This window comes from Brachyhypopomus gauderio, chromosome 1 (assembly GCF_052324685.1).
Source record: "Brachyhypopomus gauderio isolate BG-103 chromosome 1, BGAUD_0.2, whole genome shotgun sequence".
Classification (NCBI taxonomy): Eukaryota; Metazoa; Chordata; class Actinopteri; order Gymnotiformes; family Hypopomidae; genus Brachyhypopomus; species Brachyhypopomus gauderio.
In genome coordinates, this window is record NC_135211.1 from 28,822,995 (window position 1) to 28,840,094 (window position 17,100).

Genomic DNA, 17,100 nt, shown 5'->3' on the forward strand with positions numbered 1-17,100 from the left:
ATTTGGCGTATGAGTGAAGATCACACACGCCCAAACCTGCAGTTGTACACCTGTGTTTACCTCGTTTTATCTTGCATGACAGTATGAATGTTTCTCCAACTCTGGGACTGTTTCTCCAACACTGTGAGCACTGGACAGGGAGAGTGGGGCTTTGGTCTTATAATTGCAGTAATGAACTGAAATAAAGAGATAATTGGTGAACACAGTGTCATAAATGAAGCATCAATTAGGCTTTGGCTCCCGTAAGTTCATTACTGCAAAAACCAGTGTACATTGTATTGTGCTGCACATGCTCACAGATTGCAGAATGTTAGCTAAACAACAATGACACATGTTTCAGAGGTATTATAAAATACAAATATAATCATCCATTTAAGGCATGGGTATAGCTATGCTTATGCACACACACACACACACACACACACACACACACACACACATACAGCTGATTAGCAACCTCCTTATACATCCTGCGCAGTTAAATTCTAACGTTCATATATATGTAAACCAAATATTTGGGCTGCTAATTTGAGTCTTAGTGAGAAAATCTGAGAGAAATTACCTTAACTTAAGAAAATGTAGTTCCCAAATGTCCCTGAAGTGCCCACGCTGCACACAACACGAACGTGTTGCTCTTTTGTTCAGATCTTTTTGGCAGGAAATACAGAAGACGTGGACATTCCTCTCATCACTCTGTCCTTTATTGTCCACGTCTGTTGTTTTATATAATCCTTCTAATGTCTCAGCAACTTAGATACATGATTGGATCTGACTACCATGTGCTCACATTATGGACAACCTTGCTGTGCTTCTCAAACAACACCTTTGTATTCAGAATGGAGTTAATCTGGGCTTAATCTTTACAAAATAGCATCTTTCACTTAAATGTTCTTTGATGGACCAAACTGTTTCACAATTGAAAAGAGGTCTACTTAAAATCATATGAATGCAGGTTGAATGTAGTGAGAGTATTAACATAATGTAACCTTGGCAAGATGTCTGATGAGATAATTGTGTGAGTGTGAATCATGACGTGAGACGTTAACACCTTCACTCAAAGTAGATGCTTCTGACACCCACGTCTGAAATGGATTTTTGCACTTATTTTGAACATTACAAATGTGAAATGTGTACTCACGATTAAAGGGTTAAACGACTTTCACTGTGACTTTCAAAAAAGCACCAGGGATTGGTAGGGACGGGAAAACACACGGATTAGTGGATAAACTCAGTGAGCGACCCCCTACTGAGAAATGTTCTTTTATATATTTCTCCTGCCTGAACGTGTTAAACGTGCCTTCAGTGTCAGATTTTGTTGCATGAAACTGTCAGCATCAGTGAAATGTACCTATAGAGGAACTATGGGGGGCAAGAAGGGACAAAAGTCTGTGAGGACCACAAAATCTGCTAAGCAGCTGACTACTTTTTCTTACAGTTCCACAGAAACTTCAAAGAAACTATATGAACAGTTCTTTTAAACATCTTCTCCATCAGAGGAAACTCCAAAGTAGTGACAATGCTGCTGACACACTGCTACTTTTAAAAAGTGGCTGTTCTTACTTTACCGCACATCAAGGAATAAAAGTAAGAAAAAGTATGACTTAAAAATGAAATGGACAGAACAGTAACTGCCATGGAGAGTGAGAGAAACGTCTCAGGCGCCGGTCATAATTCCCAGGTGTTTAACCCCAGCCTTCTCTCTGACCACATCACATTCAGTAGTTTGTCACCTCTTTTGTCAATAGGCATTGGTACATGGATGGATGGATGGATGGATGGATGGATGGATGGATGGAAAGAAAAGGTAGCTTCTGATTTTGGCTCCCAGTGGACAGGTGTCCACCTCTGACTTCCACTGGGTGTTCAAAAACTTCAGATTATGCAAAAACATCTTTACTTAAAACACTGGTAGGTACATTTTGGTTCAGTTACACCATGGTCAGAACTCTGTGAGACTTGTGTAAGATACATATATTCTTCACCATGGCTGGGTACTAGAAAATTGTTGTCTTCACTGTGGTATCTTTGGCTTATGTGGTAGAGGCATCTCATTTAAAATGTTTGAGTGTATTTCTATAACTATAAGACATTAATTTTGTTAAACTGTGTTCAGTATGAAATACCCTTATTGCCACAAAGACTGTTCTTCAGACCACAGCTCTGACATTTAAAAGAACACTCTGTAACTATGAACCTAGAAAGTGTTGACTCTGTCACTACAGCATAAAGCTGAATGGTATCAGGGGTGACGGTATGGCGTCCTTCTGAAAGACAGAACCAGTCATCTTTGGTCCGGGTTACATCTGTCTTTTCAATGCAGTTTCAGAATTCCAGACTGCCAGATTGGATCTCAGTTTAGGTCATGCTGATGTGTGCACACATGGCCCCTGTTGACAGATATGAGATCAGATATGTGATCCTGCACAACATTACACTTCAATAAAAATGACCCTGGGTGCAAGACAAGCCATTTTTTTTTATTGTTGTTATTAATTGCCATATATTTTTTAGTACAGCTCACTCACAGCAGACAGGTGTTGATGGGGAGATAGTAAATGTAGACGCAGAACTGAGATCTGATAGCAATGCACGTCACACCTCAGAATGCACAGCACACCGCTGACAGCTAATGCATCCTGGCATAATCAGATGCACCGGGTCACATCGAAAAGACAGGTGTAACTTTGGCCACCAATTTGTTTTAATGAAAATGACATCAAAACTCACACACACCAACGAATCTAATCTCAATTAAATTAGAATAGAAGAGACCTAACAAATTTGAAATGCAATACAAAGCTAACATAAACAAAAATGGGCACATACATTAAATTAAATAAAATCTATAACATCCATCGGCAGAGAATTTTGGAACGTTTATGTTAATCACAGCCTTTGCACCATATGTGCAGTAACTAAGCTGGTGACCTCTGCTCTGTGCTTCAAATCAGCTGCTTAGGCCCTTGTGCATTTGAGTCACTGTGCATCACGGCCCTTGTGCGGGCAGCAGAAAGGTCTTCAGCTAGCCCTCATTACCATAGCGCGTTTTGTCAAGTCTGAACGACTCTGAATCGGACTGCATTTGTTGTCAACGCTAGTGAACAGAATGAATTACAACCAGCATCTTTCCACTTGTAAGGGGTTTGGTCAAAGTTATGTGGGCAGCCAATGCTCCATACATTATTTATGGCCTATCAGAGAAACTTATGTCCATGTATATTCATAGGACTTGTGTGAGGCAGGACTTTATATAATAAACATCATAGCAAGTAGCTGGATTCTGGCCCGTCACTCTGTTAGCTGTGCGTAGGTCTGGCTGTACGGCTAAATGTCACATCCCACTCATCTAGGAAAAGCTTTAGCGAAAACTATTATGGGGCCGGATGTCCAAGGCTGAGTTCAGATTAAGATCGCACAACTGCCTTGGGATATGGGCTTGGATCTACTTATCAGGTCTGTTTATGAAGCAATATGTCAAGATGGTAGAAAGGAAAGAGAAATTATGTTTCTGGAGTCGCAATTCAGGATGCATGGCTGGGTGGGGTGGTGTTGGTGGTGGTGTTGGGGGGGGTCGTTTTTTGTTGTAGGTTTTTATTAAACCAATTCAGAGATTATAGTTCACTGCTATATATTTTTGCACAGTAACAGCTATAAATGCGGCTGCAGAATACATTTGGAGCCAAAGTGCTTGAAAATATCATAAGTACAGGAACTGTGCAATAGAAAAGATAAAAAATACATATCAAGAAAAAAAAACCTCAGGGGAAGTTTTGGGGACCATATCTGAGCTTTAAGGGCCCGAGTAAAACCCACAAGCACTGTAAAATCGGCTTGTGCATATTAATGTTGTACTATATAAGCAGCACTAGACCATGTCGCAATACTATTTATCAGTAATATTTACACAACAAATGTTGTGTCATCTGCCTGTGACACAGTGCATTATTCAAAGAACCAGCTTCTGAAGGATTTCCATACATATCATGGTGCAGGAGATCTAGGGATGCTTCTGACATGCCACTGCTCTCCGCGGGGAGGGTTTGACCCCAGGGGAGTCAGGCAGCTCTGAGCCTGTTGGGAGGAGACTTGGCCAAGTCTGATGGAGCCTTATCTGTGATGGGAAGATGGGAGGCCCACACGCACCCCCCCCCCCCACCCCACCCCCCATCAGAGCGAGCTGGACGGCAGTGTGCTGATTAGGATGTTTCTACAGCATCTTTCTTTTCAGTCTACACTTCTCTCTCTTCCTTCCACTTATCTGATCGCTGCCGTTCCCTGAATCAGCAAGACTTTCCCTGAAGGGAGTATTAGTTTTGTAAAGCAGAAACTGTTAACTTAGCCGTTACTTGATTCCTTAACAAAACACCCATCAGATCCATTGTGAAGTAGCAATCCTATACGAGGCGTGCAGCGGAGTTTACAGCAGCGGAGTCGACAGGATCGCAGAGTCGACGGGATCGCGCAGTCGACGGGATCGCGGAGTTGATGGGATCGCGCAGTCGACGGGATCGCTTTCTGCCCCATGCTCAGATTCTTCTCTGCTTGGGATGGATGGATGTTAATTTACACTGCTGCTCCACTACTACAGATTAAAAGACCAAACATGATGGACTCCAACACACCATCAGATGTTCATACTCCCCATTAATAAAAGCACTAATTCCTTTGGGATTCAAGCATCTACAGATTAGCCACAGTGTACCTAAAATCACTGAATCTGTCCAACTATGTTTGCCAGTCATAAATTCATCCTTGCCTCCATGACTCCCCCCAACACGCCACCCCAAATAATCCCACAGCAAACAAACCACAGTTCTGACATCTCACATGTTTGTCCAGTACATTGCAATGCAATATGCAGCAAAATTTCATATAGCATTATATGCATTCAAAGAACATACATCAAGGTTAAGAAAGTCTCTAGTATCTCCAAGGTTAAAGATATGAAAAATAAATTTACTCCTAGTAAATGGTAGAAACTATATGTAAAAACCACAAAAACAGAAATCTGTACTTTCTTAGAGACGTGCGCAATTTGGGTTATCGATGGAAATTTGCGACACTATGCAAAATTCGTATTAGACCTCTGTATTAGACCTTCAGCAATGGTATATTTTTGGGCCAGGCCATTCTCAGCCCAGCAGTGACACTGACACGTACAAACCTGCAATCTTCCTGCTCCCAACTATCATGAACTCGTCCAACAACAACCACTATTTCAGCGCCACTGCTTGGATGAGAATGGGTCCACCACCCAGAAGATATCTAGCATTCAGTGGTACTGTGGTCAGTAACTGACCAGTAACATGTGTGAAAGAAGGCAGCAGGAGAATTGTGCATAACTTCACTCTCTACATGTAGCTACAAGTTAGGTGTGCTTTTATTTAGGTGGCTGGAAAGTGTACATCACAATGTGAAGGTCTATTATAAGTTTATTTCGCACTAAAACAGCAATATTACTTCACGACCATGTTTACTAACAGTACATGAGTGCAAGTAGCATTAAAGTAGAAGATGAGAAAAAAGTAGGAAGAGATGTTAGGAGGAAATAGCTTATAAAGCCTGTCAAGTCCTGACTGATCGAGGTCTTCACTTATCGCACCAGAACCCCGACTAAGGCTGAGGCTGTGCAGAACAGCTGTAGTTAGTAGAGCTACATGATAGGATTACACCATGTATTTTGGCTTTAAACCCTTCATTTATACCCGAAAAGAGAAAATGGATGTATTTTATGTGACCGATGGTCAGAGTGTTGGCATTAGGAGAGCCGATTAATATTTAGCAAATGCATTTAGCATAATTTGGTCCTGAACTGCAGTAATTCCTAAAAGAAATTTAAAGTAATGATAAACATAAACTGCCCTCATAGAAGTACAGCTTTAGAAGAGGTTTATGTTGTGTGCAATTAAAGATAAAAACATAGATATTACAGCACATTAAATTCATTTTTTATAGTGTATCAGGCACATAATAAAATGAGTTTCAGACCAATAATTATTTCATACCATCAACTGCACTGACATTCAAGAAAGAACGGGTATTTATTGGAAAAACATTCTCAAAAACTGTTTTCGTCTCACTGTCCTAATTGTATCTAATTTAAATTCATACTTTAATAAATAAACTTTAATTCACTAAAACATTTACAAGACAAAAAACTTCATGGATGTTTTCTGTCAACATTGTAATGAAATAATAATCATTAAAAAATAACATAATAATTTAACACAATTCTATAATCTCTTAATAATAATAATGTAATCTCTCTGACCCCAGGAGAGTGTGTCCAGATTATTATATAAGCAGATTGTACACAGCTAGAGGTTCGTAGGGATCTGTGTTCACAATCGAGAGGTGTGGAGCTCAGCCTGGAGCACAGAGCCCGTGGGCACTGACTCCAGTGAAGGAGTCTGAAGCTGTCTGATCTGGAGCTCAGCCTCCAACACAGAGCCCGTGGGCACTGACTCCAGTGAAGGAGTCTGAAGCTATCTGATCTGGAGCTCAGCCTCCAACACAGAGCCCGTGGGCACTGACTCCAGTGAAGGAGTCTGAAGCTATCTGATCTGGAGCTCAGCCTCCAACACAGAGCCCGTGGGCACTGACTCCAGTGAAGGAGTCTGAAGCTATCTGATCTGGAGCTCAGCCTCCAACACAGAGCCCGTGGTCACTGACTCCAGTGAAGGAGTCTGAAGCTATCTGATCTGGAGCTCAGCCTCCAACACAGAGCCCGTGGGCACTGACTCCAGTGAAGGAGTCTGAAGCTATCTGATCTGGAGCTCAGCCTCCAACACAGAGCCCGTGGGCACTGACTCCAGTGAAGGAGTCTGAAGCTGTATGATCTGCATCCTGGATATGTGACTACTGACATCACCACTGATGTGTTCCTATTACCAGCACTATTATTTATGTGTGCCTATTATGGAAATACAGAAAAGGGCCATTTATTATTCCACATTTCTTAGCAAACTGGAGGAAAATCTAATATGTAATATGCATACATCATGTAACTGGTGAGAGTCCTTAATGAAAGTATAGAGTGCCCTGCTTGTGGGAATGAGAACAGGTGTGTGGGGAGAAGGCAGAACGTGACATAACAAGGAATAGAAAGTGTACAAAGACGGGAATGAGACTAAGGGGGATTCTGCACTGCGTTAATGAATAAAGGACGTATCAGCCTCTGAAATGCTGCCATGTTGACATAATCTTATATTAGAAGGTGTTTTCTGGGGTTGCTAGCACCATTTGTATGTGCATATTAATATGATAGAGGCAGAAGAATGTCTTGTTCTTCTAAAAGATTACAATCTGTGATTTCAAAGCTTCCAAATTCTTTAATAAGATCATAATCAGACGCATATGTGGTGCGTGCAGGCGCCGAACCACTGAAACTCAGTAACACAAGCGTGGAGTACTGAAGAAAGTCCTGAAGTACTGAAAAGTTCACTTTCTTCCTAGTCCTTTGTTCTTTTTTTATCACTACATGACGCATTCAGCTGTCTGGTGGACAGAGAATTTTTTTCGCAAAGCAACATGTATTATGTCCTCTTCAGTTCGAAATGGTCATGCAGTAATTGCCTCCTTGATTGAAAAAAAAACAACATGCATTGATAAGAGTTGGATTGCAGGCACATTTTGGGCACACAATACATGGAATGAACCTCCAGACAGAGTTCATTCTTCTCTAATGGTTGAATCATTTGCAGTCCATTGCTTTAGATGTATAGTAGAGAGGAGTCTGAAATCCCAAATGTCGAGGTCTCTTTATTCGTGTCTTTCTGTGCTGGCGTCTCTGAAATGCCAGTAATACGTGGACTCCCAACTCCTTCAAGATCATCACAGCAGGCCACGTATGAACATGAAAGTAGCAACTTTTGCCCAACTTATGTCACAAGCCATTGACACATTTTTTTTCTTCAACACAATTTGAGATGTAGAACATGTACAGGACACATGTACAGGACACATGTACAGGACACATGTGCAGAACCTCCACAGGACACGGCGTTCATTTTCAGGACGGAAAACACCTTTCAGGCTTACATATAAATGACGTCTGATTTGATCCACTCCACAACTCTGAGACAATCACCAGTAGCGTGAAGCATGCCTCTCTAATGATTCCAGTCCTGCCTGATCATTTTACATAACTCTTAAATGGGGCATCACGCCATCAGCCAGTGATTGGTGGAGAAATAAGCCTGCCACGCCCACCCCAGCCCTGCCAGTATCTGTTCTGATTTGCTGTGAGCCAGGCCCAGCTGTCACAGGCAGACGGAGACAGGAAGGAGAAAAGCCTACGATCATCTCTCAGAGCACAGCTCTTAAAGTCCTCAATCAGGGCTGCTACCCCGGCCTCTCTCCAGATTACCCAAGATGGAAATGAGGCATCAATGCACAATTCCCCATCGCTTAGCGCGCTGCAGAGGAGATGTATGGCACACGTATGGAAGATGTGAACAGCGCAGATAAGAAACACTTAAGATGCCCCTGAACAACAAGTCTGGGAGCATGGGTGGAACCCAGGGCCTGTGTTCCAAAAGCAAGAAGGAGCAGTCCGGTGGTCTGAATGATTCACACCACCATCTTAGCTTGAACTTTGCCACCGAGCTCTTTGGGAAGATGAAATGCGTTTGTGAGGGAAGCCGAACTCATGTAATCTTTATTGTTCAGCATGAAGAACTGGAGGTTACATGCCTTGTCATGACTTCATAAAGTGGTGTGAAGACCTAGAATCACACAGTAAACATCTTTCTTTTGTATGTTATTCACTTTTTTGCGAAGACCAGCATAATTCTCTATTTCACAAGTTGCAGTTGAAGCTATATATATATATATATATATATATATATATATATATATATATATATATATATAAATATATATATATATATTTGAGCATGTGCACATACAGTATATTTTATCTCCAGTAATGCAAAATACAAAAATACAACACTTTCTACAAGGCACTGTCTATGTTCTGCACAAAAAACAGGAAAACTGTACAGATTTATTACAATTTCTAAATAATAACAGTGGTTTTAATATTGTTGTTAGTATTGCATTATACACTGGTTCAGTCTCTAATCAATGAATGCCAGTGCTCAAATGTTCCTTGATCCACAAACCACTGTGCAATATGCAGAGATGTGGTTACATGTGGGATAAAGAAACATTCCCACTACAATCTACAACTGAACACTCACTTGCCTATTCAACTCCAATCAAAACTAATTCAGTGTTGACGTATGAATCCAAGCCCAACGGTGGAGATGGACAACTCGGCCTCAGCCACACTTATTTACAACTTAGCTAAGTTATCAAGAGAATTTCAAGAGGGACTAAAGCAATGTATGTTTTGCAGAGAGAAGATAAAGAAAAAAACATTCAATACAAATGAATAAAAAAATAAATAAATACGACTTCATTCCACTCAAAGCATCAGTGGGACTATTTATTTTCTGTTCAGAGCAATGCTCAGAGCAAACGCATACACACAGGCTTTAGTGTCAAACACGCCCGCATACCTTTGGCGAAACCTTCACTTTACTGTATACAAGGATAAAAATCGATGTCATACCGAACTAGCCAAAAGGCACAAACAGTAATGTCCTCATCTGAGCACGGTAAGGACGTCTGTCCAAGGCATTGAACTGCCCTATGGCTAATCCGTGGCATAAGGTGGTTTTATGCCCAATGAGTAGACACCGGATTATTGCAGGTTCATTACACATCACTGTTCTGCACTATGGCCTGTTTGAATTAACCCTGAATGCAATGAGAGATTAAGATCAATACAAAACACCCTTGAGAAATTAATGGACAAATCACTCTAACTGCATATCCAGAGCAGAAGGATATAAACACTATTGCTAAAGTAATGTTGTTTTGTTTCCCTTGCTGTGACAGATCCCAGCTCTATTTCTGAGATCTGTGTCAGTAAAGGTAACATGTATTTCTGATAATTAACTATACTGATAATTATCCATGGACAAAATTCTGTTTCTGTTACTAACCTGTGTAAGTACATATTTTTAGTACTAAATATGTCTGAATTCTGTCATATATTTTCTCAGGTTTGATTGTGACTATGAGGTTGTAATACAGTAGCTCCTGGGATTTTTTGTAGTTATAAAATGACTTAAAGCACTTCTCCACTGTTCAATCTGACTTGAAATAGTTAGACACTAGAAATGAACAGAGCAACAACTAGTCTAAATTGGTCCAACAAGGCTTTGGAAATCTATGATTTCAACCCCAGAAAAGCTTGCAAAGTTCATAGCATAAATACCAGGACCTCCCTAGAGCCCTAAGCCACACCAGGCCACAGGGGGCGATGGTTAGCAGCTTAGCACGTTCTGCTGTCGGGTGAAGAAGAAATCCAAAGAGGAGCCAAAGCGCTTTGAGGTGGAACGCCACCTACGGTTTTGGATCCCATATAATATATCAGTGTTGTTAACAAACAGCCATCTCAGAACTAACGAACCATAGAACATTGATTGATTGATTGATTGATTTATTCGTCTTCTTATGATTTTTTAAATCAGGAAAATATCCAGGACGTCTGAGTGAAATGATAAGGAATATAATTTAATCAGAATGGTCAATGACAGAGACATTTGCAATGGTTTAGTCAGCAATAATGGCGAGCAATTCAGCTTAGACACTCTACTACCTATATATTTAGGGACAAATGCAAGCATCTCGTTTCACTTCATTTCTGACCTCACTGTTCAGTCAGACGCACTGTGAATTGTGGGTAGGCATATGAATCCACTGCATCTCATGGAATAATATTCCGGAGTCTAACCATATGGAAGGCTGGGCATAGGTGAGTGCCTTTTTGAAACCTGTGGAATTTGATTTTCTCACTGCCATGGGTGAAAGTACTGGGCTAGGCCTCATAAAAAATGCTGTATAAAACAGATGCAACACGTTGGTTAACATATAAACCAACCAAACTTAAAGGAATAGTTCCATTTCTTACGAAGTGACACTGATTCAAGGCTGCTGTTCTGTCCAGAAGGTCCAGACAACAATTGAGAACAACTCTATAAATAGTGCTGTTTTACCTCCTGGAGGTGGTCCAGCTTGTTAAACTCTTGAGTATTTTGTAATTTTTTCATTTGTTTGTCTCATTTTCAATCATTAAAGAGGATGGGGGTGAGTTCTAGTTCATCAGGTTGTTCCAAGTGTGTTTTCACATCAGTAATTTACAATAAGTATTAGTATGCTAAGGTATATGTTCTTAGCAGGGCTGTAACTACTCAAAATACACCACTTTCTCATCAGTGACTTCTTACCCCAAACAATCTATTACACAGATAGTCCTGTCAGAGCTCTCCAGGTAAATTAGAGTGACCAAAGACCTTAAGTCCTGGGCACTGAGGAGATAAGTATCAGCTGGAGTAAACAAAACAAAGAGTGTCGTCGTAGAAGCCGCAGGCGGAATGAGTCACGGGTCAGGCTGCACGCGGCTGCGCAGCTGCCGGGGGAATTTAGTGGCGTGCACAGACGACTGCGTGGGGACGCTACATGGACAGCCAGGATATAGAGCGAGATGCCGCATGCAGTCTCGTGTTGGCATGAACAACGAGACTTCCAATCCACATTCACGTGTGCTCGAGTGGCATTAACGTGCTGCATCTCACAAAGCAGGAGAAGCCACTACCTGGTCAGTTATGGAGGAACCCTCCTCTGTGAATCACTGAACTGGGATTCACATATCGAAATTACCATGTTCACATGCACGTGGAAATTCAGAGGTCACACGGGGCCACACATTCAGATCATTTAGTGCACATCTAAACTTCTTACTCCGAAATGTACAGCGCACATCTGATTTCTAATTTGTCTGGATAACTGAAAAACATGCATGTGTGTTTTGACATGCATGTTTTTCAGGCATCCACACATCATTGTACTGGAAATGCTGACGTACCGAGTGCATTTTAGTGCCATGTGTAGATGGGGCCAATATAGCAAGATTCATAGACGTTCATCAACATATTGATAGTCTAGCGTTTCCACAAGAACACATTCATGCATCTTTTTCATCATCTGTTTTGGAATAAACAGTCTGTTCCCTTGGCTACCATTATATGGGGGGGAGAAGTCCTGCTGCTCTACTTTCATAGAGAAATACCAGTTTGACTCTAAATATGTCGTACACGTCAAACATGAGGTTATTTACCAGAACCGTCCTTTGACCAGAATTAGTGTCATTACAAGAAAGCAGATTGTGCATGTAGGAGTGGCCAGTGATGAGCTCTTCAGAGACGATTCCATGGGGGGGGGGGGCAAAGACCCATCGCATTAGCAGTTCCATAATGAGGGAGATGCGGAAGCTGCTTGGAAGGTTCCTGCTCTGCACAGCTGTGACTCACTGGATGGAGCGGTCCATTCCACTCAGGGACCAGAGCGTGCAGTAACAGGGCTCACGGTGACCCTCGTGACCTTTCAAAGGCTTGGCAGTGGGGCCTGTTGACTAAAACATGAAGGGTTCAATGACAGCAGTGGGGTAGATTTCTTGGAAGGGTGACTTTGGGAGTCTTCAAACTCAGGCCTCCGGAGTCAGGTTTAAAATAACGAAGAGGTTTCACAGTGTATTATTTTAAGGTTATTATAACAAATGCGGAAATCACACCTTAGGTGCTCAGAAGGGTCACCTAAACAACCTCAGGGACATTGCTATTTAAGGAAAGACTGAATATTTGAAATAGATGTACTGAAGATCTTTGAACGAACAAAATCATTCTCTGCAGATTAATTTTTTTTCGAACATCATTTAATCTGTGGGAGAATTACCACCCACACGAGACTGGTGGATGATTCTGAGCTGTTGAAAGCTTAAATTTAAGCTCGAATTCACATCACAGAGAAAATACAGTTGTACCAAAGGACACATTTATACAAAAATCACAAAGGACGCACATTTCAGATTCTTTGTGTAGATTAAATTTTCTTCTTTTTCTTTTTAAAACATCCATTGTACACACCTCTACAAAGCAATGTAGAAGATGCCATAATAGACTTCATAACGAGCACCTCTATTAGCGACAGACCAGGGAAAAAGAAATAGCATAAGAATTCTGCCTGTGGAACATATTTAGCGCTGCATGTTTAACCTAAACCATATGTTATGACTCTGCGTTATTAGGGGTGCTTCCAGACATCTTAGGTAACGGCTTCACGCCCCTTGGTTGTCTATAAGTTAGTTGAATAGGTCAAAAGGATAATGCAGACCACCACATCCATGCAATCGACAACACTGGCCCATTTTTCTCTATGCAACAACGTTCTGAGACTCAAGACCCAACCGACACGCCACCCATGAAGGCTTTTACTGCACTCTTCAGTGCCACCTGCCTTTTCCAACTTTACATCTCTGCATACCTACGACTGACGCTGCTCCATCATAATAGCACAGGCAGCCTTCGATTCTTCTCACAATCCGACATGAAGACGGGTGGCAGGGAGCTGTGGAATCGCCCCTGTCCTCACTATCGTCCCTGTTCCCTGTCCTCACTAGGGTCACTGAGAAACTCAAGTCTTTTAATGGATCCCAGGGCTTTTAAGCATCTGTCACCTTCCCACTGCCAAGTCCTGAGAGCTCCATTTATAGCTCTGGTCAGAAAATCTGAGGATTGAAGGGGGTTTTAAAAGAGGGGCAGAGTAGTGCGATAGCACGTAAGCAACTTCCACCTACTTCTACAGGGGAGACATAAGCCGAGTTTATGACTGCTTCAGAAGTTCAGGCTGTGAGAACGGCAAGGGTATAGTTCATTAACCTTTATGCTGAGAGCGCGATCAGGCCCAGTGGAACAGAGGAACTGTGTCAATGACACCCACAAGGAAAGCAGCCCATCAAGAATCCCACAACGGCTGCATGCATGTCTCATTGTCATAGGTGATGACTTCCAAAATTCAAGCACCGGAACGAAAATGGTGCAAGTGCATGTTTGGCGAGACTCATGAGTCAAATCTAAATTGAAACAGCTCTACCTACACTACCTGCAGTGCTGGGACCTGCGAGTGAGACAACAAGCCTTCATTGAATATTCAATGTGACAAGCTTTGAAGGATTGCTGCATTGTTTTTTTTTCTTTCTTTCTACTGCCAAATCTCAAGGAGGCCACATCTGTTCTCTCTGAGATATGACTCGGGGAGGAGTGCAAAGGTCAGTGAGTGATTATCAGAGTCCACAACCGCAATTGCCAGTGTCTGTATCGGAAGGAGTCAGTGAGCCTAAGAATGATGGATCAGCTGGGGAGGAAGTCTCTTAAGAGCGGAAATGAGGTAACCTGCAGGAGGGCACTCCGTCGTGCTCTCAGTGCCGCCTGCTCCCCCCTCGCACGCCGCGGGGTGTGGCAAGAGGGGCAAAAGGGCATTACTGGAAGTAATAAGGGTTTGACCTCATTAAAATGATGTGCGAATCTGTAGCAGGCAGTGAAACGGTGTAAGGATGGCTTGTGAGTGGTGTGTATTGGCACCAAAGCTGCAAGACCAACCAACTGGCTTTGTTTCAGATTGTTTCAATGAATATGCTGAATCACAGCTATGATGGGTATTTTGGACACCTGTTTCATTAAAAGTTGGGTGATTAGCTAAATAAAGATGTGGCCCAATTTTGACATGGTGATTTGGTTCGGCTATGAAATGCTAAAGTGTTTGGTGAGGTGGAAGTGTCATGTTTAGTGTAATGGAGTTGTTGTCTTCAATGGCATCACTGGCTGACTGATACCTGTTCTTCAATTCTGGTGCAAATTTCACCTCTTCTGGACTCTGGATCACGGAGCACTGAACCAATGATTGGTACACAGCATACTTCTTTGTGGCTTTAACAATGTTTTTACATTTCTAAGATAATCTTTGCTAAAAACGTGCAGCTCGGATGATCTCACACCTCCCTCTCTCACTCACACACACACACACACACACACACACACACACACACACTCAACCAGCTTTCACAGCAGGCATGCACTTAATTTTTTTTTTTTTGTTGCGTAAACTGTATGTTCGTGAGAAACACCTAGTTCATGTCAATGTTATCATGAGATTACCCACCGCCCCGTTCCCTCCAACGGGCACGGTGCTGGGCTAGAACAACCACTATTGCGCTCGTGCCTGTTGTCATTTCTGTCGACGGAACCTTTGCGCGTGAGTCCCCTCGCGCTACAGCTTTCGGAATGAGAATACGAAGGCTGTTTGTTGACATATAATTCCTTGTACACTGTGTACAGATACGCCCAAAACTTGGCATCGGGTTCAGTACACTACGTGTTTCCCATTTCAAATGTCGCAGGCTACATTATTGCAGCGGTTGACTTGTCTGACGTGTCTAAGTGGGGAAGCTAACGGCAGCCGAAAGCGCTTAGAATAATGATTAATCGATAGGCAACAGTTCCCCGCCGGTTATACCGTTCCCCTCCCGTTTTAGCCATTTTTACATCCTCGTTATGTTGAGGCCGCTTGATGAAGGTGTTGAATTTGTTCAAATTCCCTTAAATTACTTTGGCGCCTGACATTAAAAGGTTGCCGGACGATGATTTATAACGGGCAGGCTGGTCTTGCGATGGCACGAACCTTCTTCATCGACGGAAACAATATTTCCGAATTACCGAAAGGAAGTTAACTGTTATGAGTTGCACCCCATAGCTTCACGATAACAATCGCAGGCAATTTAAAATATCTGTCAGCAGGTTTAACCAGTAGCCTACAGCTCTTATGTTATACGATTTCAAACAGATTGCCAACCTTAAACAAACTTTGATGCTGCCCTTATCCATTTACAAAGCATGCTCACAGAGGATGTTAGATTTAGTCCTCCGCACTTTAAAGACACTATCGATGAACTCCGTCATTTACAATGATTTCCATGTCTTACATGTACAGAAATGATCTTTTTGGCACTGACAACTGAGAAGCCTAAGATTTTCATCAAAACGTTCGAATGCTTCGACGTCTAAAACGAACCACTTTTAGAAAATGTACATTAAAGCAGCTATATATGCTCGTGGCAGTGCCCTGTCATTGCAAGCCCTACCCCAACGATGCCACCCGCCAAATGCCACGGCTGAAGCAGAATATCACGAGAAAAACGACGCCCGCTGAATAAAACTAAGCAACGCCTGGCGACAAGAAGTTAATTCGAAGTCGTATGAAATATAATACAAGCATGTAGTAAATATTTGTGCCTGGATTACAGTGTTTCTGTAAAATGTCTTATTTGTATTAATCCTAGATGCTGTTGAGGATGGGTAAGTGTTTTCATTTAGGCTATGCGTCGTAGACGGTGCAAAACTGTTTCACATACATAATCATTACTTACCGAAGGCTATATCCAATAGATCTGCGCACAAGAGAAAACACAAAGACAAGACCGTCATTTTCCCCATATTTTGCAATAAATCCCAAACTCCATTGGCGTTTACATGCTCCTGGTCTCTTGTCTGCGTAATCCCCACCATTCCAAAGGTATGCGATCTGGTGGTCCCCACAAACTGCTCATGATGCAGTTCAAGTACCAGTGGGAATGTGAAGTTTCAAATAAATACAGCTTCAGGAACACAGTGGTGATGAACAGAAAATGATCAGAGGCTGTGTCCTGAGAAACGCTCCCTGACGTTCGACAAGCGTTTTGCACACGACGGCAGTCGAGGATTAAAAAATAGATATAGATTTGGATGAAAATCTACGATCTTCACTCAGCACCCAGTCTCTCTCTCTCTCTCTCTCTCTCTCTCTCTCTCTCTCTCTCTCTCTCTCCCCAGACACACGCACATCCAGTCACTCCTGATCACTCGCTCTTTATTTCACACAATTTTCTTTAATCCTACCCTGGCTCCAAAACCTTCCTCTCTAATTCTGTCCACTAAGCCGATTTACTTCTGCGGGATTTTGTTTTTCACCCCACTGAAAAGGTTTTTAAAGATCATTATATCCACATACATGATTACTCTTTTCTCCACATTTACCCGCAAAGAACCTAGCAAAATAGAGTTTAAACTGTAACGACCATCAAAGAGATCTATTGTCACGAATCTAAAAATATACTGATTACATTTTTTCAACTTAGTGTCGTGTGTGTGTGTGTGTGTG

The 17,100-nt window shown here is 42.0% G+C and overlaps 1 protein-coding gene across 1 annotated transcript in view; it reads right to left on the bottom strand.

Annotated features, from left to right (window-relative positions):
* igsf21a (immunoglobin superfamily, member 21a) overlaps positions 1-16,737 on the bottom strand; it is a 164,371-nt gene extending 147,634 nt beyond the window's left edge. The window contains exon 1 of the mRNA XM_077007700.1: positions 16,331-16,737. Within this exon, the coding sequence (XP_076863815.1) occupies positions 16,331-16,469 (139 nt within the window). The 5' untranslated portion in view covers positions 16,470-16,737. The remainder of the gene's footprint in view (positions 1-16,330) is intronic.
* Positions 16,738-17,100: the final 363 nt, after the last annotated feature.